Source organism: Neovison vison, chromosome 4 (assembly GCF_020171115.1).
Source record: "Neovison vison isolate M4711 chromosome 4, ASM_NN_V1, whole genome shotgun sequence".
Taxonomy (NCBI): Eukaryota; Metazoa; Chordata; class Mammalia; order Carnivora; family Mustelidae; genus Neogale; species Neogale vison.
Window position 1 is genome coordinate 37,436,786 of NC_058094.1, and position 26,189 is coordinate 37,462,974.

Sequence of the window (26,189 nt, forward strand, 5' to 3'; positions counted from 1 at the left end):
ACCAGAAAATCAGCAAACATGGGTTAGATACAGCTACAGGTCAACTTGCGTAATAGTGAAGCATCAGGGTGCCTGAAAAAGTGAGGAAGAAACAAACTTTTATAAAGACCTACGAAGAGATGATCCATAAAGAGATAACCAAAAAAATTTAAGTATGGTTCATAAAGAGATGATTAAAACTCTTCTCATTTCTAGTTCCTTCAACTAATTATGTTAAAGTACATTAAAAAATGGCAGTGGAGTGCTCGCTTCGGCAGCACATATACTAAAAAAATGGCAGTTGAGTACTTTAACCATGAACAAAATAAATAAACCTTGTCCCCAACCCCATCAGAATATGTAAGTTGATCAGATTGTATTTAATTACATTCTATTTTATAATATGCCTATATGTTTGTACCTATTAATGTAGTAAACTAAAATGTAGCATAAGATTAATATAAACTAAAATATAGCACAAGATAAATATATGAAACAGAACAAAACAAAGCTGTTAGAGAACTACATTTATGTTGAAAGTGCTGCTGATGCTCTTGAACAAATTTACTACAAAGTCTAGCCTAACCGGGTGGTCCTCTTGCTAACATGTATCCCATCCCATCTGATGATTTGCCATGGGTGGGGTTTCCAATCCCCATGTACTCTCACCCAGTCCTCACTGTTGAATAACCGCCCCCCCACCCGCCATCCTCCTGCTCTAAGGCTCTAACACAAACCTCTTCTTTTGGCCATAATAAAATGACAAGTAACAGAAATGGGACTTCTTTTTTTTCTTTCACATAAATTAAGAGGGAATTACTCATCAAAGATGAAAATGTCGACAAGCTGGTTATTTTTATCTGGTCTTTGTCTGGGAGAGGTATTTTTTGAGAAATTTTTTAGAACTCTCAGATTCTAGGAAAACTAAACTAAAAATACCAAAAAGGGTAATGGAGGATAAGCTTTGCCTCTTTCTTCCTCTCCAACTGTCACAGTTGTGTCAGTTTATTAGAAAAATAAAACTTGACTGGACCATGTAGCCATTTCTTTTTTTTTCCTTCCTTCCTCCCTCCCTTCCTTCCTTTCTCTCTCTCTCTCTCTTTCTTATAACCAGACCGGCAGATCCGACCATGCATACTGGAACGTGTATAGCAACCTTCTTACAGAGGAAGAAACAACAGTAAATACACACTTCAAAAGTTCCTTAGATGAATACGGTAGCTGGTTAATTTAATTATGTGAGGAAACTGCTGTGAACCAAACTTTTTTTAAAGTAAGTTACATGGATGGAAGAATTGGTATAAACTTCCTCAAACAGTGTTGAAAGCAAAATGACTTGCTTAACAATTTACTACAATTGCTTAGAAATTCGTCTTGATCTGCATAATCCAGGTGTTTTAAGACTGATATAAGTGACCAATCAAAAGCCTGGAGACATGTTCTAGCCCTCACTCCATCTCAGAATATCGCTGGGCAAATCACTTAATCTTTCACCCTTAGCTTAAGGGGGGAGTTAGGATTAGCTCAGTGGGCCTCCACCCAGGGTTCTTTGACCAGAGAGAGTTCCACATAGGGTGGAACCAAGGGTGGTTCATGAAGTATTTTCCATATTTCAAAGACCCCGAAAGAAATCATGAATCTATCTGAAACAAGCTTGGAAGTGCAGTAAATTTTTCTTTTTGGTTACAGTCATATCGAGTTGGTGTAGTTATGTTAGCTATCTCATCCTAAATGCAGTGTTTTTGGATCATGAGATCTACAAGAGAATAAGATAAAAAAGGGTTCTTGATAAAGAAAAGGATGATCTTTAAGATAACTTGTAACTCAAAAATTTAATGACCTATGACTTCAGCATTCACATGGTGCTGAGAGAGGGAAGGGAAGGAAGATACAAAAAAGACCAATATTTATTGAGGAATTTAATACATTTGTGCCAAGGAATGTGTAGGGTATTCTGAGTACATTATCTCACCTAATCCTTTCAGCAGGCCTGTGAATTCAGTATTTTTGTCTTCATTTCGGAAATGAGCTGTGTTGTAACTTTTACCACCATCAACTGCCAGTAAGTAGCAAGGCTAGGATTCAGATTCTGTCTGCCTCCTTCCAGCAACCAGGTTGCTCTATAAAAACTACTGCTATTTAGTTAGCTCTTAGTAATTTCATTTTTCCAACTGGCAACAGGGTTGTGAATAAATGCTTTTTCCCGTCCCCAGCTGTCCTGCATGGCCTCAGTATGTTATGCCAACATAGCCTACAGGTCCAGACGCCCAGCCAGAAAGTAAAAGAACATTTAGATGTGTCCTCAGTCACTCATCACTGACAATGTTGCTATGCCAGAAACTTTCCTAGCAAATAGCCTACTCATGGCTTATGTGGATGGGAGGGCAATATGCTGTGACCACAGACAAAACTAAATGCTGTCACAAGTTCAGTAGAGTGAGGGAGAGAGATTTCCTCTTAATCTTCACTTTTTCCACTGTCCCAGCATGGAGGGCTACAATAGTTCTTGTTCATTTCACCTACTACTGACCTATAGGGTGCTACCATTAAGATGCAGAGGAGAGGCTACTGAGTTCACCTAATTACTGGGACTGGAAACTTTCTTCTCTAACAGCACTTTGCAGTGAGATATCTTCATGTCAACTGATAGTATTTGTGTTGTCTCAAAGGCCCTTTTTTCTCCCATCTATAGAACATTGTTTTAAAAAGGTATATATTGGAAATTTTTATCAGTTGCCCTTTCCCCTTCCCAAATGTACCTAAAACTAGAAAAATCATTCTTTACCATACCTTTGTGAAAACTAGGAAAAGAAATAAAGAGCATTTTTTTTCCTATATTACTTAAAACATACAAAGTCCAATGCAATGGGACACAACTCTAACGTATCGAACCTAAGGCCAACAGTTTTCTAGCAGTCTAGATTAAGCTTAGAATCTGGTAACTAAAAACAATAGGAAGAACTAGACCAATGTGGCTAGAGACAAGATTGAAGGTGGATATACTTGGAAGAGTATAATTGTCCTGGATTTCTCATTAGGAGGAAGCAGAGTCCTATGAAGACTTCACATTCCCCAAGAGAACCATATTTACACAATTAACAATTCTTTTTTGGAAAAAAAGCTTTCATTATTGCATGTGGACACATGTGGGCTGTGTAAAAAATATAAAAGATGTGTAACACACGGTAAACAGAAAGTAATGATCTTAAACAGGCCAATCCTTGAACTCGTCATTAATAAATGTCTCTCCTGCATTCAGCTACCCGGGCTGCTGGGAGCCTGTTTTCTTCAAGTACTTCAAACACTGAAATCCAGGAACATTTATTATTTTAATCCATTACAGGCAGTGCTTGATTTAACTTTATTGGTTGTGGTGGTGGTAGTGGTTATAAGTGGGGGTACAGCAATGTTCTTTTACACATCATTTCAAAAGGGCTTAATTATATTTTATAGTTTGGGCCAGGAATTCTGCTTGTTTTTTGTCTAACAAGGTTCAAATGGAGTTCAGGTCGATGATGAATCAGAAGAAAAAGTCAGAGATGGTTATCTCTCTGAGATGAGCTCATCTCCCTCTACGAAAGGCTGGGCAGGTACACGATGTTCACTACACAGAGCACATGACAGTGCTTGACATCTGAAGCTGTTTGCTTATTAGAGGATTTTTAACACATCAGAAATGCAACTGAGCAGTTATCATCTTCATTTCTAAAGTAACTATCCTATGTATTTTAAAGGTTTCCTGTTAGAATCCAAAGCAGCTACAGTGACCACCTAGCACTAAAACAAAAAATGTATGTAAAGAATAATAATCATGTAAGACATTTTAAAAAATGCACAAAGCTTTTGAAACAGAAATATTTAAGTATCCCAGTAAATGTGTCTGAACAGCATTCATCTCCCAGTAGGTTTTTTGACTTAAAAAAAAAAAAAATCAAATATTCCTGATCTGTTACCTCTCTAAGGGTGTGAAAAAAGATCAAAGATAATAGTATTAATATTACCTATTATTATCCAAAATCCAGCTAATCATATATTATTGTATGTAGTAATTACAATAAGGGGAACAAAATTTGCATGGTGGGATTTCTTCTCCATTGTGTGTGATTTTTCTAAGAAGAGGACAAGAGAATTACACCCCCAGACAGAATCTTATACATTTATGATTTTTATTTCCCACCATATTAGAGAAACAATACGAAATACTAGTTTGGAAAAAAGTAATGAGAATTTTACTTTTTTTTCTTTATTTCTCATTTAATTTTTAGAACTTCCTATTCTACTTCTTTTGAATGTCTCAACAGTCCTCAGTATACACAGGAAAATATCACTGCTGAAGAGAATCCATAATCTATAGGTAATTTAGGAGTAAAGTAAGAGGGACACACTAGTTCATCAGTAGCAACTTTGAACCTTGTTATAAAGTAATAAGAGAGAATCAGACCAGGATTAATAGTGGTACTCAGTTGTGGGGTGAGGGGTGTCATGTTTCACAGACTCTAGGCCATCTGTTCTGCCTGCCTCCATTTTACTTCTGCAAAACTATAAACGCACCTCTACCTCAGGGACTATAGAAAGGCATTAGAATTCTTCTGCTTTTCATTATCACAAGATTCAGTAACTCATTTCATTGTCAAGATAATCCCCTTTTACTCTTTCTTTTGCGCTTGCGGGGTATGCCAAAATGACAAATAAAATCCCAGATGTTACAGACCCGATGAGGTCCCCACCTTTCCTTGAGTGTTGGGTTTATGCTACTTGGGATATAGTGTCAAAAATGACAGGACCCTGATGCCCACACCCAATATTCATTAAGGTTTGTTAGTGATTTGTATAGCTGTCTACAAGCTGTGCCTCCACTTCAATCCTCAGTGGCAGCTTGAAAGTCAAGTGTGTCCTCTGGCTTTAACTGTCAGAGCACTCATCTCCTATTGTTCAGGCACTGGAAAGAGAAGCTATTTCTTAAAAGTAACAAAAGTCTTTGGGGTGTTGTAAATGGCTTGCTGTTGTGACATATTATTTTAGGTAGTCATATCTAATTTAATGTTTTATTTCCCCTTAGGCTTACTTGCATTTCTGCCGCATCCAACAGCTATGACAAGGCCTTAAGAGATTTTCCTCAGGAGATCCAGTTAACTATGGAATGAAAAGCTGGAGCTCCACTTTGTATCAATTAATGACCAGATTTCATTTTTTCAGTACATGAAAAAGAACTTTTTTTCTTTATGTTTTATTGCTCTTGAATTTGGTGAACATGAGAAGAGGCATTTGTCTATGTGAAAAATAATGCGGCTATGCTTTCTTTCTCTCTATTTTTGTTTATACACATAGATAAGTGCATCTGGATGACAGAGGCGGGGATGGTGAAAGCTATTTAAACGACAGCTCTTTGACCAGAAGAAGTTCAGCTCATTGTTTTCTGCCATGGATGACAAGTCCCCTAAGTGCCTATGGATAGGGGATCCTTGCAACTTTCTCCAATTTCTGACTAAAATGAGAACCAAGATGGCCTCACTTAGGCTTTTCCCCCAATCCTTTGTGTCACTGAACTTGTTCATATCCCATTTCCCTTTTTCTTATCTCCATGGAGTTTGCTAATCTAAGTGTCCCTGAGCAACAGCGAGGCAGCCTAAAACATAGCCATTCCACAGCCTGAATCGTGTACCCTCCTTTGCCAAAATCTAAAGGAGTGCCGCCCTAATAGAGCCATAATTTACTCTGACAAGGGGAGCTAAAGTCTGCAGCTCACTCCCCACCCTGCCTGTGGAAAGTGCTACACTGTGTTCACAATTTATAGCTATATACTTATGGTTTCTCCAAAACGACATACTTCAAACGGCAAAAAAAGATTGTGTTATGTGTGTAGGTGGGGGGAAGGGGGTCGTTTTTAAAAGAACACACTACAGAATGGGATGGATTTAATAGATAGCAAAAGAAAGACTATCAGCCTTTCCGAAATAAAAATGTTTCTGAAAATAAGATAGAATCTCTAAATGCGATTCATTTTGTTATTTTTTTTTTCAGTATTATATACCAACTGAAAAAATCAAAGCACTACGTCTACTAGAATCAGAACTTCTGAGTCATTTTACCAAAGACATATGGGAGAACATAAGTATTCTAGCAGAAATGAGTTAGGTTATTATAAATTGTTGTTACCCTAGCATCTGCAGAGTACAATTTGGAAAAAAATTAAGTCCCTTGGAACTCTAATAGTTTAGGGTCACAGCATAGTACAGAAGGCTAAGAAGAACTTGTGGATTTTTTTTTCTTTTTTAAATTGAAAATATTCAACCATTTCATATTGGTTCAAATGATGAGAACATTTCAGAAAATAATTTGTACATATTTTGTTGCAAAAACCAGTAAATGAATATGAAACCATCCTAGATTTAAGTGTATTGCCAGTGTCTTGGGAAGAAGTTTAACCTTCCTTTCTCATGCTTTTATTATTCCCTTTCCCCCATACTCTTCCCATAAGCTTATGACAGTTTCGATGATAAAAAATACAATCATTAAACGAACTCAAATATTTTTTGTACCTTTCAGAAGCGAGGAAACATGCCTACAACACATTCCCCATTGTGTTTCTCTAAATATTACTTAGAACATAAGATTCCTCTGGCATTACAAATCTATTTCAGCTCCTAAATTAAAACTCATCTGGAAAGGACTGTTTTACCCTGTTTATATAACATTGTCACATAAAGAGTGTTAAAAAAAATATTTCACTAAAAATAGCTTGCGTAAGTTAGGGATTAGAGTAGTTTCTGCTGCTATAATTGTTCCTTTGTAGTTTTTTCCATGATGTTTTTGCAGTGTTTTTGACTGTGTTTATTAAAGTCAGCACATCAAAAAGGATCAAAGGGAAAGTGAGTGAGAACCAAAGAAACCCCAAGTGTGTTGTCTCATTGGGGAGTTATGCAGATTCGCATAAACAAGTGCAAATTGTTGAGGTTTTAATGAAAATTTTCTACAATTATTTTATCTTAAGTCATTCTATACAATAACATCTGTACAGCAGATGGCTATACTGTACCAAGGCAAAGCTCCTTTTTCTCTCTCTGTTTAATAGTACATCTGAGATGACTACTTTTGTCACTGTGCTCAATTTGGTTCAGCAAATAATTTGAAAAGTGCAGCTGCTGCAGATGGTCACAATAGTTATATAAACTGTAAAATCAAAGACACAGTTAGGTATTTCTGTATTGGATTCAAACTATAAAAATCTGACATTAACTCGGTTCAGTTCTAAGATATACTATAAAAGAGTTTAGTTCAATGCAGAACGATGTCACTTGCAGAATACAAAAAGAAATATAACTACTGGTAGGAGGGTTTTTTTTGGGGGGGGGTGTGAGGGATACTTTTTACCACTCATCAAAAACATATCTTGCATGTATATTTGAGTATATTTTATCCAGGTTGAAAAGCATGACTTTTTAAGGTATTCAACTATATAATGAAATTAATGTTCAAGGCTTCAAAATGATATTTGGCTTTTAAAAAGTTTTGCTAAGCTATAAATTAATTTTTGAAAAATATGTGATAATCTTGCAATTATAATTTCCCTGAAATCAGCCATTAGCAATAGCTAGAACTTAACATACTCTTATTTTATTTGATTATAATTAATGATTATCTTGCTAACGTTGTTATCTTTTTAAACTGGGCATGCTGCTCCATGAAGAAGAAATGTAGAGAAAACAGATTTGGCATTCGTTATGTTCTCATAATAAAATTGTTCCCATTAAATAGCTAACTTCAATTTGGTTTGGTTTGTTGACACAAGTAACTCCTTGAGAACGTTTGTTGGACACCACACATTACACTTGTATACAATCTGTCTTTGTAGGAGCTATAGTTTCTGTTTCTGTGTTTAACTAGATTGAAGGGCATAATTGTAAAAGGGATGGGGTATGTAGTTTTTCCAGGATGAAGGGGGCGAAAAAAAAACAAGCTACAAAAGCAGAATGAGTCCGCTATCTTGTGGAGCTCAGTGAGAGGATTTTAACGACATTATAGGGATGTTTATTGAGGACAGACACCATTAAAAGTGGGTAAAATATGAGTAGCAAACGAATAAAACAAGACAGAATAGGACCTAGAATTGAGGACAGTCCATTTAAATTCTTCCCCTCTGTTTGCATCCTAACCTTTCCCTGCTATGATTAAGGTACAACTGCAAAGGCGTGGGAACCGGTCAGTGTTGTCTGGGTTGCAATTTATTTGTGGATAAATCAGACACTGCAGCCTCCAGTGTTTCATAGTCTTTCATGTCCCATGGACCTTACATTTTTCATTTCTAACTTTTAAGACAATAAAAAAAAAATACAGTGCTTTTAGCTGGCTTGGTCACAAATATTTCTGGTGAGAAAGAAATAAATCATCTACTTTTTGGCCTAAAATTCATACTTCTCAACCATAAAACGTTTCCTTTATCTCTTAAACTACTGTGCCCAAACTGGCTATATGGAACTATGTTCCGGGGGGTCTCCAGCTGCCACTTCACCACTTTTTAGTAAGCAACTAAGTTACAGAGAGTTTTCGGATTTACTTTATCCCCTACACCATCCCTCTAGCCCCAATTCTTTCCTGCAAATTAAAGTGGGAAAAAAGGTTTCCTTTATGCTACTTTTGCCTTTCAAAGTAGAATTTCTGGCATTGTGCCCTGGACTCCTCCAGTAGCAGGTTCTGTGACTGAAAACTGCTACTTCCCACCTGTACCTTGTCTTTTCTCTTCCCCTCCTCCAATTCCTTCTACCTACCATTTTTCAGTGTGAAAAAGCAAATTAACATTTCCGTCATGGTAACAAAAGAGAAAAAGGTAGATGCCTGTTAATTTCTCACCTCTCCACCCATTAACGCCATCCAGTTTGCAGAGCCCCACACCACCCTGTGCTAGGCTAGGTACTGAAGCATAGCCCTTCTCTTCCAGGTACTGCTGGCATGGTCAATGGCATTGTCCTTGCCAAGTTGAACCTTGGTTTTTGCTACACTTTGTGTACCATAGCTGCCACCTGAACAATTTCTCTCTTTTTAAATAAACTGTTACCAGTAACTTCATATAGTGCATTAGAATCATCTGTAGAGCTTTTGCAACACAGATTTCTGGCCTCCACGCCCAGAGTTCTCGATTCAGTAGGTCAGGAGTGGGGTCTGAAACCTGGCATTTCTAACGAGTTCCTAGGTAATGCTGATGCTGTTGGTTCTGCGACCATGCTTCAAGAAACACTGCTCTGAGGGTTCACAAAACTTGATACTCTACTGTTCCACTATGCTATTTTAGGTAAAAAGGAATTCAGAAGTGGATGATTTTAAAGACATTTGTAGGAACATACCCGAAGAGATGGATACCAACAGATTCATTTAAGGTGATAAAATATTTAGGTTCAAAGGATTTGTTACAAACTTAGCTCTTAAAATAAGATCACAAAAAATGTCCCCCTCTGTAATGGTCCTTAAAACTTTTAACCTCTAAAAAAAAAAGAACAAAAAAAACCCCTTTCAACTCTACATAATATGAATCTTTAAAATTACACATTTTCAGATGCCAACAAACCATATTATCATCTCCCTCTCGCCCTTTCTCTGACTTACCAGGTATTTTCTGTGTTGCTTTGACATTAAGGCTTCCACTGAGGGTTGACAAAGACGCTAACAGGCATGGTTTACTAGGATGGGGGACAGTTTCCATGGAGACCACAATCTGAGTAGTATGGACAGAAATTTTCTGAAAGCAAGAAACAGTTCTCCACATGTTTTCTTGAAATGGAATCTTCTGTGTTCCATCACCATGAACTTTAGATTTCGAAAATTTTCCACGGTAACATTTTGAGGTTGGAAACTCATCCTTATTCAGTGAAGTGTCTGATGGCGCTGATGTCTCTTTGCTGTGTGTACTTCTTATCTTCTTTAATAAATTGTTTATCTGATCCAACTTGGTAAAACTCAGGTTTGCTTTCAAAGGCTTTGATATGTCCAAGTTGATGTCTGCTATAGAATTGAAAAAGAGAAGAAAATTACTGAAGCTCTGTCATTGAATAGAAACCCTTGCTTCCCTGTCAAGCTCCTGTTTAAGTCTCCCCACACTTGTACGATGGACTCATTAGGATGTCAGGTGTTGGAATTCTTTTACTCGTCATCTAACTGTTCTTCCCATGTAGTTACTTGAAGGACCACTTTCCCTGGACTACTCGCATGCCTTCCATTGTGTCTCAATCCATGTGACTGTTCCTGATAGGGTGAAGGCCATGCATGGACATCTATTTCCGCCCTCCCACTCTGAGCCAAAATTAAGCAGCTGTTTTAGTTTGTTACTGGAACTGCCATTCTTTCTTCCAAGGTAAAAAGACTTCCCCTAGGATCCAGCACAATGTTTGACACAAATACAGTGTCAATAAATATCTGTCCAACTGACTAGCTGAAGTAGCCTTCTCTGCCCCATTTCCTGATCAAGTGTATGTAGAAAAGCTTTGCTTCCCCTTTGTGTCCTGCTGAGAGCCAGGAGGGTCCCTTACATCGTTCCCTACATTCCGCATTCTAAAACATTTAAACACCCCATCCAATATAACGTGTACACGGAGATCTCTTCAAACCTACAGTCCATTTTATACGCACCATACACCAGGTGTTGTCCTTATTTGCTACTCAGCACCTGACATAGAGACTGACCAGCTTTTTTTTTTTTTTAACTGACCAACTTTTCTTTTCTGTTTTTGCCTTCTTATTTCTGTTTTCATTATCAGTAAGACCTAAGACTATAATTGTTGTGAAGGCAGGGCATGTCATATGTCTTTATACCCAGTGCCTGGCACGCTGTGTCTCGCCTATGTTTGAGTGTACTGAACCTCACAGGTGTTCTTTTCACTGGAGACCGAGTATATATAAGACACAATCCCATATGAAGCTAATGGCAAGGTTATTAAGCAGATAAAGTTAGTTTCTATATCATTCTTCATAAGGAGGACCTCTTTTCACCTTCCTCAGGTGTTAGCGCCTGACAGTTTTCTCCTGGCCATCCATGTTCCCTGAGGTAATTCTTTTAAAGTGTGTCTTCTCATGTGATTCTTTAATTGGGTCCAGCAAAACTCGGAGAGTCCTGCTTCTGGCTAGGTGTCCACCAGAAAGGATGAGACATCTGAGTCACCCTTTGTAATACCCAAATGCTCCCTGTTCCCCATATTTTCTTAAACAGAAAAAACACAGTAACTTAAAGGAATTGGGTTTTTTTTTTTAAACCTCCTATCGACAGGTTAACTCACCCACCATAGAATTTACCTATTTAAAGTGTACAGTTCAATGGTTTTTAGCAAACTCACAAGATTGTGCAATTTTTCCCTCTATCTACTTCCAGAACATTATCATCACCACAACAAAAATAATCCCAAACCACTTAGCAGTCCCTCCCCACACATTCCCTACCTCTAGCCTCAGGAAATCACTAATCTAATTTCTGTCTCTATAGATTTGCCTATCCTGGACATTTTGTATAAACAGAATTACATAATATCTTGCCTTGTGGGTCTGGTTTCTTTTAGTTAGTGTAGTAAAAGTTCTTAAGGTTCATTCCCATTGAAACACATATCATTAGTACTTTCTTCCTTTTTGTGGCTGAATAACACACCCAAATATGGATACACCACATTTTGTTCATCCACTAACAGTTAATGGGCATTTGAGTCGTCTCCACTCTTTGGCTATTATAAATAATGACATTATGAACATTTATGTGTAAATTTTTATGTGATCATGTTTTTTTTTTTTAAAGATTTTATTTATTTATTTATTTGACAGAGATCACAAGTAGGCAGAGCAACAGGTAGAAAGAGAGGGAGAAGGAGACTCCCTGCTGAGCAGAGAGCCTGATGTGGGGCTCGATCCCAGGACCCCAGGATCATGACCTGAGCCAAAGGCAGAGGCTTTAACCCACTGAGCCACCCAGGCGCTCCTATGTGATCATGTTTTCAATTCTCTTGGTATCTACCTAGGAGTGGGATTGCTGGGTAATATTTGATTACAGTCATCTTAGTGGGTATGAAGTAGTAGCCCATTGTGATTTTGATTTCTTTCTTTTTTTTTTTAAAAGATATTATTTTATTTATTTGACAAAGAGAGAGACATCACAAGTAGGCAGAGAGGCGGGCAGAGAGAAAGGGGGAAGCAGGCTCCCTGCTGAGCAGAGAGCTCAATGCGGGGCTCGATCCCAGGACCCTGAGACCATGACCTGAGCCGAAGGCAGAGGATTAACCCACTGAGCCACCCAGGCGCCCCGTGATTTTGATTTCTATTTCCCTAATGATGAATGATGTTGAGTGCTTTTTTATTTGGTTATTGGCCATATGTATATATTCTTGGAAAAATGTTTATTCACATCCTTTGCTCATTTTAAAATGAGTTATTGAATTATAGGAGTTATTATTGAATTGTAGGAGTTCTTTATATTCTGGATACAAGTTCCTACCAAATACAGGATTCACAAACATTTCCTCTCATTCTGTGGATGGTCTTTTCAGGCTTTTGAAGGTATTATCTGTAGCACAAAAAACTTTAATTTTTGTGAAGTCCAATTTATTTATTATTTTGCTTGTGCTTTCAGGGTCATATTAAGAAACCATTGCTAACCCAAGGTCACAAAGACTGACACTTAGTTTTCTTTTCTAAGTTTTATAGTTTTACCTCTTACATTTAGGTCTATGACTTATTTTTCAAAAGATTTTATTTATTTTTGCAAGAGAGGGAGTGAAAGAGAGAGGGAAAGTGTGTGTGTGCAAGCACAAGTTGGGGGAAGGAGCAGATGGAGAAGCAGACTCCCTGCTGAGCAGGCAGCCAGAGCAGGCAGGACTAGATCCCTTCCTGCGATCATGATCTGAGCTGAAGGCAGATGCTTAACTGACTGAGCCACCCAGGTGCCCCAGGTCTATGATTTTGGTGCACTAACTCCTGAGTACTGTGTGAGTGTAAGTACTGTGAGAGGAAGGGGCCCGACTTTATTCTTCTTCAGGGAAGTATCTGGTTATACCAGCCCCACACATTGAAAGGCATTATTTTTGATTTGTAGATTTTGGAGTACTGAAAGAAGCTGGTGGGCAAAATACTTTAGGAGGACTGGATGGTTCAAACAAGCCATACATTTATTTGTTCTGCCTCTCTACCCTTTCATGTGGGTTTCCAAATTCTGTGGCCTCACAGTAAATAATACCACCTTTACAACAATGCAAAAAAGAAGACAATCTTAAGAGACAAAAGGAACAAGAGGAAACCGAAACAAAAGCTACAGCAGATAGGAGACTCAAATGTGGTGGCCAGAGCGACCTAATTTGGTCTGGATTTGTAACACGCAGACTTAAATTAAGAGTCTGAAGTGTTCATTCTGTAGTCATAGAACCAATTTAGTGGTCCATTCAGGAAGTTGCCCAAATGGCCACCTAAGCCAACTGCTGAACCAAAGGGATCCACTTCCCCTAACTGAAGACTATTAAAGCACTAGTGGAAGGGTATGTATATACACCTGCCATATCTTCGGAGAGTTGCTTGACTACCACTTTGACAAGGATCCTATCTCAGGTATCACTGTGGTCCCAGTGACACAGGAAAAAAACATTTAAACCTCTGTTTTTTTGCCTATCTCACCCTTTGAGACTTAGTCCTTGAATCAGTTCCTTCAGAAGTCTTTCTTGACCCTACAGCCAAGGAAGATTCTGCCCATCCTCTGCTTCCAGAATACCCTGTGCACAGTGGCTTGTCAGCCACCTATTTATTATAATTTTTAGAGTTAACTTCTTATGTATCTGTCCCAGGCCAGTGAACTGTGAGCTCCTGGACAGTATGGGCTCTCCTACATCTTAGTATTCTGAGTGCCTAAGCTACTGTCTGGTCCACAGTGAGTACTAAACTAAGTGGGTATTTAATGATGTGATGAAGGAAAAAAATGAATGAATTTTTCCTTCCTATTGAACTCTCCTAGGCTCATCAAATCATTTTATCTAAAACATTCCATTTATTCCTCTTGGACATGCGCTATTCCCTGTCTCAGTTAATGGCTCTATAATCTACCAGGTGACTCAAATCAGAAATCTGATTTTTTAAAACCCATTTCATATTCTTTTCCTGGTCCAAATCCATTCAAAGATTAAGTTCTGTCAATTTTACTTCCAAAATATTGCTTGAATCCAATCTCCTCTCCAGCATTCCAGCCAGTCCCCATTTTTTCCCTCCATGGCTTTGATATTGTTCAGCTATTATAAAACCTCCTGAATGATTTCTCTGTCTAGACCAATTCCTGCTAATACAGTCTCCAGAGTAATTTCCAAATGATTTGCTTCAAATGCAATCCTGATTGGCTCACTCCTATTTAAAACTCTCTATTGGCTCTTCTTTACCTATGGTATAAAAGACCAAGCTCCTTTTAGAATGGAAAAAAAAGGCCCTGCCTTTCTTTATCTGCCATCATTGCCCACCTCACACAATAAGGTTCCAGAAATATCAGAGTTTATAGAGCCTGCTTCTCCCAGTTCCTGCTATGTCATACCACTAGGCCTTTGCTCGTGTTTCTCCTTTTCTACTGGACCCTTTTTTCACCTAATGCTGAATGTTCAGGGTACTGCTCAGCAGTTTCTGCAGAAGTTGGTCCACAAACCTGGCCTTGCACAAGTATCTTTTTGTGAGATTATATCTGCTGCCAATCAATAAGTTCTGTGAGTGCCTATTTTTCATCATTAATATGCAGCACTGGGCCTCCAACTCAGCACAAGTACATGTCTGGTCACTTCAGGCAAGAGCACCCCAGAACATTCTAATCTGGTTCTGTCATAGGCAGAATTCTAAAGATGACTCCCCTGCCCAAGTCCTCTCCCTTAGTGATCAAATCACATACTACTTTAGGTACTGCTGTGCTATGAAGGGATTTTGCAGTTGTGATAAAAAGCCTAGGCCAGGTGAATTTCAGACAGAAATGATTTGGTAGGCCTAAATATAGAAAACCTTTAAAAGGCATATGAAAGGGAAGTCAGAGACATCTGAAGCCTGAAAAGGGCTCTATTATATACCATGGCTACTTTGAGGATTGGGGGGGGGGGTCATGTGAGAAGGAATGAGTGGCTCTTAAACTGAGAGGTAGCCAACAAGGAGTTAGGGACCTCGATCCTACAACTACAAGGAACTGGATTATGCAAACAACTAGACCGAGTTTCTTCTCTGGAGCCTCCAGATTAGAGCCCAGCCGAACTGACACCCTGATTTTTGCCTGGTGAGATTCCAAGCAGAGAATCCATCTGCACTGGCCTGGATTTCTGACCTAGAGGACTGCGAGATAATAATTTTGTGTTGCTGCAAGCCACTACATTTGTGCTTAATCTGTTACTCATCAATAGAAAAACGAACACAAATCCCAAAACATATTTACTCACATGACATTCTGAGTTCCTAATGTGAGTATAAATGAAGTTTCAAGGCTTAGGAATGTTTCAGCTTTTTTTTTTTGAACCTTTTCTTCCAAAGCAAAAACATTTAATATACCTTGCACTTTGCTAGTTGCCAGTTCCCTTTTTTAAAAAAAGAAATTATTTAAGGATTCCAGGGGTGCCTTGGTAGCTCAGTCAGTTAAGCATCTGACTCTTGATTTCTTCTCAGGTCATGATCTCAGGGTCGTGAGATGGGAGCTCTACATTGGCCTCTGGGCTGGGCAGGGAACCTCTTAGGATTCTGTCTCTCCCTCTCCCCCCTTCCCTGGCTCATGCATACTCTCTTTTAAAAATAAAATTATTCAAGGATTCCAGGGAAGATAGAATCCTATCCCTCCCACTCTATGTAGATCCAAAAGTGGAGAGCATGCAATTATAAAACCTAAAAACAAAATAGCTATTGGAGGACACTGAAAAGTAAAGGTAACAGAAGACTGCAGAAGATGATTAGAGTGCAAAATACTACCAAAATGGAGGTGAGTTTGTCATTTTTCCCTCTGTATCCCACAGCCTGTGCTAAACGCAGTTCAAAATCTAAAAGTTCAAAACCTAAAAGCTGGCGAGAAGTAAGGACAGAATACTAGGAGAAACTCTATTTCTGGCTTCAGGAAATGGGAAGATAATTCTAGTGCTCACAACAGGGACTATGAAAATCCTTCTTTTCTTCATTTTTTTGTGCCACAGAAAATAGAAGAGGAAAGAATATTACTCAACCCATTTTATGAAACCATCATTATTGATACTAAGATCAGATAAAGACAGTAAAACTACACACCTTAAGAACAGAGACATAAAAGTCCTCAAAGAAAGCTAGAAATCAAACCGATAACATGTAATACTAATAATATACCACGATCGTAAATACCCATTATGAGGTTGGCTCAGTATTAGAAAATCAAAGTAATGATGTTAACAGTTTAAAAAACAAAAAGATCATACTAATTGATGCAGAAAAAGTTTGAAAAATTCAGTATCCATTTATGGTAAGAACTCTTAATAAAGTACCAATAGAGGGGAGCTTCCTTAACCTGATAAAGTTCATAGATGAAAACCTACAGCTAACATCATACTTAATCATGAAGGATCAAATGCTTGTTCCCTAAGATCAGAAACAAGGCAAGTATATGCATTCTTACTACTCATACTCTATGTAATGCTAAATAATATTAAACATCCTACCCCGTGCAATAAGGCAAGAAAGAGAAATAAAAGCATAAAGACTGGGAGGAAAAAATGTCTATTCACAGATGATATGATTGCTCATGTAGAAAACTCCATGGAATATATAGAAAAACTCCTTGAATTTATAAATAAAATTTGGCAAGATTTTAGAATACAAGATCACCACACAAAAACTAATTCCATTCCTACAAACCACAGTGTGCAGATGGAATAAATTTTTTTAAATTACACTTATAATAGCTCTAAATAAAATAAATACTTAGGTATAATTCTAATAAAATACATACAGGTATGTATGCTGAACATTAAAAAATGCTAATGAAATATCAAAAAAGATTTAAGTAAATGGAGACACATAATCTACATATATTCATAGATCAGAAGACACAACACAGTAAAGATGTCAATCTTCTCCCGACTGATCAATAAATTTGGAAAAATTCCAATCAAAATCCCAGCAGTATTTATTCAGATATAGAAAAGCTGATTATAAAATTTTTACAGGACAGCAAACTAGAATACCCAAAACACCTTTGAAAAAGAAGAGGAACACTGGAGGACTTAAAAGATTTTAAAACTTAGCATGAAGCTCACCATGATCAAGACAGTATAGTCTTGAATAAAGGATACACACATATGTCAGTGGAACAAAACAGAGCATACAAAAATATAGTCCAAAAAAAAACTGTCAAATGATTTTTGGAAAAGGTGCAAAGGCAGTTCAATAAAGAAAGGACAGATTTACTAACAAATGGTGTTGGCCACCCATAGGGGAAAAAAAAGACAAAAAACAAAGTGCCTGAACCCAACCTTATACCTTATATAAAATTAACTCAGAATGGATCAAAGATCATGGATCTAAATGCAAAATGTAAAATTTCAACACTTTACATAAAAACAGGAGAAAATCTTTTGAGTCCTGGGATTAGGCAGGGTTCTTCTATACAGTACCAAAAAACCAAGATTCAATTAAAAAAATTTATAAGTTATTAACTTATTAACTAAAAACTTTTGCTCTGTAAAAAGTAGTACTAAGAGAATGAAAAGAACAAGCTATGTACTGGGAGAAAATATTAGCAAACTGCTTATCGTACAAAAGATTTGTATCCAAAATAAAGATCTTTCAAAATTCAGTAATAAGGGACAAATAGCCTAATTTTACAATGGGCCAAAGACCTGAATAGACACTTCACTGAAGAGGATATATTCATGACAGATAAGCACATTACAAAGATGCCCAACATCATTAGTCACCAGAAAAGTAAAATTAAAATGACAATGGGCTATCTATTAGAATGACAAAAATAAAAAATACTGACATAAAGTACAGTAGAGAGGCTGGAGCTAGTGGGATTCTCATGCACTTCTGGTGGTTACACCAAATGATACACCCACTCCAGAAAACATTTTAGCAGTTTCACATATGATCTATATAACCCACCAATCCCACACCTCGGCATTTATCATAAAGGAATGAAAACTTACGTGCACACAATTTACACACAAATGTTTGATGTAGCTCTATTCGTAAACACTAAAATTGGAAATAATTTCAATGCCCTTCAATGGATGAATCGTGAAACTGTGGTACATCCACATAATGGAATACTACTCAGCAATACGAAGGCATATACTACCGATACATGTAACACCTTGGGTAAATCTCAGAGGCAGTATGTAAGCAAAAGAAGCAAGTCTGAAAAGGTTATATGCTATGGGATTCCATTTGTATGACATTCCTTAAAAGGGAAAATAAGCAAACAAAACCCCTTAAAGTGATGGAGAGCAGTAGTTATCACAGATTAGAGGGGATATAACTATGAAGAAATATGGTGAGAGGTTTTTTTTTTTGGATGAGAGAACCATTCAATATCTTGATTGTGGTAGCAGTCATGTATATCTACATATGTATTAAAATTCATAGAACTGTACACCAAAAAAGGATTTCATTGTATATTAATTAAAAAAAATAAAAAAATCAATGTTATTTCAATGACTTTGTCATATGCATGATAGAATAATTTTTTTTTCCATTTCATTTCATTAACTTTTAGTCTCATGTGTTCCTCAAAAGGCCAAACAGCTTGAATATGTCCATGGCTCCTATACGTACGGGAAGCCCGCTTTAGGCCTATGTGTTAAACAAACGCGTACTAGGTTAGTTTTTGAGGTTTGTTTCCACTCTCCATGGCCCCTCCAACAAGGGAGTAGAACATTGTTGGTGGCCCTTCTGTAGAAGGTGAAAAAAATGGAATGCTATTCCTATGTATTAGGGAAGCCACAGGACACTTCTTGATCTTACAAACACCGAATGAGGCATATTAAAATTAGGGGCTTTAAAGCTAGACTAGAATCAGTTAAGCTGGTAAAACTCAAAAGCACAGGTCAGTGGTGCTATCTAAAATAGGTTATTCACAACTGAGAATATATTCTTTCTTAGGACCTAGCTTGTATTATAAAATACATTTTATTGTATTTTATTTTTTTTAAAGATTTTTATTTATTTATTTGATAGACAGAGATCACAAGTAGGCAGAGAGGCAGGCAGAGAGAGAGAGGAAGGGAAGAGGCTCCCTGCTGAGCAGAGAGCATGATGCAGGGCTCGATCCCAGGCCCCTGGGATCATGACCTGAGCTGAAGGCAGAGGCTTTAACCCACTGAACCACCCAGGCACCCCTAAAATACATTTTAAAAGAAGCCTTCTTTTTGTCAATAGAGTTCAAATGCTGGTAATTCAGAGAAAGAAATGTGTACTAAAATCTAATTATATTGCTGAATTTCAACTATGAATCTATTTGAGTCACATTATTGACTTTATTTTTATCAAATATAACTACTTTGACTAGTCTGAAATCAGTAAGATCCACTTTCCCAAGCGACAGTAAGGACAGCCCACAATACATATTGCTTTCAACTCTAACAGCGTCAAACAGAGATGACAAGTATATAATTAATACAGTTGTCCGTCTTGTCCTATCTTTAAAAGTCATGAATCTCTATTAGGTCACTAATTTATACATAACAATTCATCAGGACTCAATAAATTTTTAGGAAAAAGATATTCTTGGATTTTCCTTTCTCATATAGTTTGTCCCAAGAGTGTCAGTGTGACTTTAAGCTTTAACAACTTCAGAAGCATAAATGCCATAGATTTTTAAAATATTTTGAAAGCTTAGTTACTTAAATTTCTTTCATATTTCTTTTATTTAATGAATTTGAAATGTGAATTTTTAATGTTAATTTTTTGTGGTGCTGGTTTCTAGACAACCCTCTCTCAAACCAGTGGATTGGTCAAGGAGGGCTTCTTTGGACACTTCGTTTGTTTGACTTATCCTTCCTGGGGGGGGGGGTCATGTCAGAACTGATGTATACATCAAAACTTCATTTTTTGGGTAATCTTCAACCTAGGAGTACAATCTCAGTCACTGAACAGCAGCTGGTGAAAGTTTTCATAAAGTTCAAAACTCTAATAGAACTATATATACATAGCACAAGACCGCTATTGTTAACTTTTTATAAGAAACAAATCAAGATCTAGAACATTTAAGTAATTCACCTTAAAAAATTTTTTTTTGTATGTTTGTTTGCATACAAGCAGCACATGCAGTTCCTCATCCCTGCCCCTCTAGAGCTGGGTCCAGGTGTAAACAGAGGGACTGGGCAGTCCCATTTGGACAAGCTGGAGAGTGCTATAAAGCCAAGAGCCCTAAAAGCAGAGCGAAAATGAGGCTGCTCTGTAATACCAGGTATTCCTTTTAAAAGTACCAGCTGCACCAAGAGACAGGAAGCATGTACCAGAATGAAAAGCACCAAAAATGAAATCGTGCCTGTTAAGGTTTGGGTAAAGTCCATCAACATGTATGAATCCTTCAACTAAAGTCATGAAGTTACTGTCATATCCGAAAGTGTTACAAATTTGTACTGTTATATTTATTACCCACCCAGTGCCTTTAAAACTTTCACGTCCTTGAACTAGCAATCACTTTTTTGGGTAGAAAAATTAGTGCCTTTATTATAAATATTTTCAGTTTCATCATGACAGGAAGATGATTTTTACAAATGGGAAAAATTATGCAACAAAAGAGTCTGGCATTTTTAAACAAAAAAATGAGCAATGTAGTTTGTATTTTCTAGTATTTATACTTGAAAAGTGATGAAAAACATTAACTTCATTATTAAGATGAAAACAGTAATAAAAATGGACTAGAAAAGTTTTCTTCAACAGAGACACAGTGGGAGCTCTATAATGTTTTACAGGAACTGGAATTATACCTGGATAAAGAACCAGCCATAAATTGTCAATGTGGATTTTATTCCAGTTATTATCAGACTGTTTTAAAAGGTTTAGATTTTTTTCATAATCCTCATCAAATTTTAATAAATGGATTACTTTCAAAGTTCAGGTTTTAAGAATATGCAGTAATAGACAATCTGCCAGCTGAGTCATCTGTGCCTTTGCCAGATATAATTTCTCATCATCCCCAGAACACAGTCTATATCTTTAAGTTACCAAGCAAATGCATGCCTGTCAATTATCAGATTCTAATCACCCCTCAAAACTTTCTGAACAGCTACCAGGAAACGAAATGATGAGATGACTATTGAGTTAAAAGGAGATTAGACAAATACAAATAAATTACACTTATTTTACGCTCCCATCACCCTAGGAGATGACTTAATAGTGAAAGGAAAAGAATCATATTGTAGTAATGAAATCAGAGAGCGAATTCAAGCCCCAGAGGTGATTCCCCTAAGTTTATGTTAATACACACCTTGTGGGGGACCAAGCATCAACTGGAAAAGTTTCCTGAAAACTGTTCCAGCTATTTTCTTATTTAAAATGTTCCAACTTTACTTGACCCATTAGTCATCATATTACTTACATTTATGATGTATTTTGAAATCTATTACCAAAAACCCAATGGATTCAATATGGCTTGTTATACCCAAATCATAACATTTATGAAAGAAAACTTCTTTGTTAAGTGTTTCTTCCTTTGGAATTTTATTTGTAAGAGACACTTTTTTTAAGACCAGTAAGGCTTGCTCAGTAAACAGTACATATGTGGTGGTGGCTATGTACAGGCATAGGAATGATGGTGCTTCCTATACCCTACCCCCATTTTAGAGAGGTAAATGCAAAACAGAACAAATCTGTAATCAACCTTGACTTTATGAATTATAGTATCTCTAATAAAAAATATTTTTTGTTATTAGGTCATAGAACATTTTTTTCTTATTTAGTAATTCAAATTCAGATTTTTACGACAGTGTCCAAGTAAACATACTCCTGATGATAATGGACAGTGGAGACTGAGTATTCACAGGTGTGAGAACTAGAAAACCTGGAAAGTTGCCCATGACAATGAGATCAATGTATTTTTATTGAAGGTGTGAAGTGTAAAGACCTCAGTGGTGGCACATGTGAGTAGTCCAGTTAACAACGGGAGACCAGAGCAACTGGGAATAAGCTGTCCCACGTGCTGTTGAGGAAGCTCAGAGACATGGCCTGACACATGTTCTTGCCCAGGTCAGCTGGGGCAGTTCACAGTGTTGACACGTGGGATGTGGGCATCATCACCACCAGCATTATTCTTGTACACATATTCTTATAATCAGGCATTGACTTTTTTGACTACATTTTATCCCCCCTCTCCAATCACAACATAAATGCTCTGATTCTAGGGTAAATGTACTGGTTTTCTAAAATGAGTATATTAAATTTAACTTCTCTAAATGAACTTTTCTCTCTAAACAGTCATCAAAAAGGGCTTGCCTTTTTGGGATGGGACACCTGGGTGGCTCAGTTGGTTAAGCCACTGCCTTCGGCTCAGGTCATGATTCCAGGGTCCTGGGATCGAGTCCCTCATTGGGCTCTTTGCTCGGCAGGGAGCCTGCTTCACTCTCCGCCTCTGCCTGCTACTCTGCCTGCTTGTGCGCTTGCATATGCACGCACCCTCTCTCTCTCTCTCTCTCTCTGCCAAATAAATAAATAAATAAATAGAATCTTTTTTTTAAAAAAAAGGGCTAAGCATGTTCTATTGCTCTAATAATTTTGGCTGCTCTTTTGATGTCTATGTCCTTTCTTTTTCTCTTTTGCTTTTCTCGGTGATGGCTTATACTCATCCTGGGTTGGACACAGCAGAGCTACTTTTTGGGAACAGCCAAATTTTGTTTCACGATAAGGGAACAAAGATCCCACAGTGAGGGAAGATTAAAAACATGAAGAATCTAATTTCTAGAGATTCACACTTCCAATGATGAGATAATTGGAGTAGCATTAAAAATAATGACTTAAGAATAATACCAAGCAACAACTAATTGGCTATCAATGGAATATACCAGAAAAATAATTCATTTTCCCCAGCTTTATTAAGATACAAATGAAAAATGACATTTTAAGTTATTTAAAGTATACATTATGATGATCTGATACATGCATACATTGTAAAAAAAGTTCTCTTCTGAAAATCAACTCATTCTAAAAAAACTCATTTTAAATAAAGGAACAGAACTCAGTATTTATCCTACCTTCCTTAGATGAGCAATGATATTGAGTAAACAAGTAGTAGATGAAGGAATGTTTCTTTTAAGAATCTTAGTTAGTTAATACATGGACAAGGAGTGTTAGTATGAAAATATTACTATTTGTAATCTCCAATGAAATCAGGCATTTAGCATCAATGGCCTTTAACAATACAAAAAGAGACCTTCGGATATTATGTGCTTTCTGATGCAACAACCCAAACCCTTTTACAGAACAGCCTTACTAAAAAAAATAACAATAATAAGCAAACTTGAACAGGTTAAACCAACTACCAATTTTTATGTAGCAAATACAGAAGACAGGGGAATAGACAAAATCCAAACTGTGACAGGAGTGCCTGGGTGGGTCAGTCAGTTAAGGGTCTGATTCTTGATTTTGTCTCAGGTCATGATCTCAGGACTGTGAGGTAGAGCCCTGTGTGGGGCTCTGCACTCAGTGGGGAGTCTACTTGGGATTCTCTCTCCCTCTCCCCCTCTCTCAGCTCTCTCTCTCTCTCTCAACTAAATAGCTAAATACAATCTCTGGTAAGCTCTATAAGATAAATGATCTTCTTCAATATATAAATTACAAGAGATGAAAAATGATAGAGGAGAAAACCTAACAATTAAAAGAAAATAGAAAGACATATCAACCAACAGTCATGCGCAGAACATATGTGGCTTCTGCTTTAAAAAAAATCCCAAGAGGGACGCCTGGGTGGCTCAGTTGGTTAAGCAGCTGCCTTCAGCTCAGGTCATGATCCCGGCGTCCTGGGATCGAGTCCCACATTGGGCTCCTTGCTCGGCAGAGAGCCTGCTTCTCCCTCTGCCTCTGCCTGCCTCTGTCTGCCTGTGCTCGCTCTCTCTCCCTCTCTCTCTGACAAATAAATAAATAAAATCTTAAAAAAAAAAATCCCAAGAAATACACATGCACACAAACACCCACACATCCACATACATTTTTCCCTTTCCCCTCTCTGCACATATATGTATTAGATAACTGGAAATTTGAACACTGACTACATATTTGATAACACTGAAGAATGATTATCTTCATGTTTGATAATAGTATTGTGGTCACATTTTTAAAAGTTCTTATATTACAGAGCTACATAATACTGAAATATTATAAATGATATGATGCATGGGATTTGCTTCAAAATAATATAGAAGGTGAGGAAGTGGTGTACAATACTGCCCACAGCTGACAATTACTTACATAGTATACTTTTGTATATATTTGAAAATTTCCATGATGTAAAAGTTAAAAAAGACACAGAGATGAGAATGCACATGGCATATGAAAAAGTCACATTGGAACATGATGTCAAGCTGTTCTGCCTCCAAACCATCACACCCTCTTGTCCCTCTTCCACTTCAATAGGTGATCTTCCTTCTAACTTCAGGGAGAAAGTTAAAGCCATTAGATTTCCACCAATTTCTTGCTATCAAACTAAAAAGCTACCTGCATATGCCCCTTTCCAATTCCCTTCCTTAACCTGTTACGCAAATTAGAGAATCTGTTGCTTCTCTAATTTAAAACTGGGTCTTTCAAATATGTATTGGATACTTCTCCTTCCCTCTTTCTTGGGCACCTCATTGATCTTTCCTTTTTTTAGTTTACTTAATTCTTCTCTCAACTGGATTCCTCTTGTGAACATTTAAATACGAGAAAACCCAAGTTCCTTTCATCATAAAAACAAAATCCCCAGACCATGATCCCAGGAGTTCCTTCATATACTACCCTTTATTACTACTCTTCACAAACTTCTTGAAGGAGTCATTTATACTCTCAGCTTCTACTATTTTTTTTTTCCCTTCCCATTTACCTCAGTGCATTCTAGACTATTTTCTATCCAGGTTAACCTGATGGGGGAAAACACTAGTAGTCACAACGACTGTGAATCTACAAGATATTTTCAATTCCTCATCTTTCTGTGTCTCAAAGCGCTAATGATTTGGCTTCTTGGACATTATGCTTTTCAAATTCTCCTCTTAGCCCACAGTTCCCTTCTGGCCAGTAAAAATCCTGATTGGACTTCCTCAACATGCAGTCTTAGGTTCTTTTCTCTACTTCCCCTCTACTCTTCTCTTGAGTAATCTCTCATCCAGGCCATGGCTTGACTTAGAATCTATATTCCAAAGACTCTAAAACATTCAATCTTTTATCACTGGTCTAAGTCTCGTGAGCCCCAGCTCTGTATGAATAACTGCCACAAACTCAACATATCCAGGACAAAACTCATGATCTCTCGATATTCTCACAAATGAAAACCAAACCAAACTAAAAACAATGTGGTTCTCTTCAAGTATTTTCATCTTAGTGATCACGATTACCACCTGTCTTAGCTTGGGCTGCTGTAAAAGAATACCAGAGCCTGGTGGCTTAAACAACAGAAATTTATTTTCCCACATTTCTACAGACTGGAATGCTAGGATCAGGGTGCCAGCACTATTGGTTTCTGGGGAAGGCTCTCTTTTTGCATATAGCCACCTTCTCAATGTGTCCTCACATGGCAGAGGGAGAGAGACAGCAAGCTCTCTGGCATCTCTTCTTATAAGTGTATTATCCCATCATGAGGGAGCCACCATCCTCATGACTAAATCTAAAACTAATTAACTCCCAAAGGCCCCCATCTCCAAATACCATCATAGTGGATATTAGAATTTCAACACATGAACTTTGTGGGGACAAACCACCATTCATCCAGTTAGACCAGTCAGAGACCCAGAAGCCATGTTTTTCTCCCTTACCCATTATCTCCGTACTCCATTACCATGGTCTGTAGATTTTGCTTTCCCAATATCTACCAATTCTTTCACTTTTCTCTATTTCTTATCACCATTCCCTGATCCGACCTGTAATTACCTCTCACCAGTACTACTACAATATTCTCCTAACTGCTCCCTTGCATCTACTTTAGCCCTTATTAGTGTTCTCCACCCTGCAAACAGTTATTTTTTTAAAATGCAGATATAACCATATCAACACACACACCTCCTCCATCCCCCACTGCATACATGTCCTGCTGACAGCTCTTTGAT

The 26,189-nt window shown here is 37.4% G+C and overlaps 1 protein-coding gene across 5 annotated transcripts in view; it reads right to left on the reverse strand.

Annotated features, from left to right (window-relative positions):
* Window positions 1-26,189, reverse strand: part of VPS13B (vacuolar protein sorting 13 homolog B) — a 770,530-nt gene that overhangs the window by 157,769 nt on the left and 586,572 nt on the right. For 4 of the 5 annotated variants that reach the window (XM_044245211.1, XM_044245209.1, XM_044245213.1 and 1 more), the window contains exon 36: window positions 9,577-9,972. In XM_044245211.1, the coding sequence (XP_044101146.1) occupies window positions 9,577-9,972 (396 nt within the window). The remainder of the gene's footprint in view (window positions 1-9,576; window positions 9,973-26,189) is intronic. The other variant, XM_044245212.1, reaches the window with a different exon arrangement.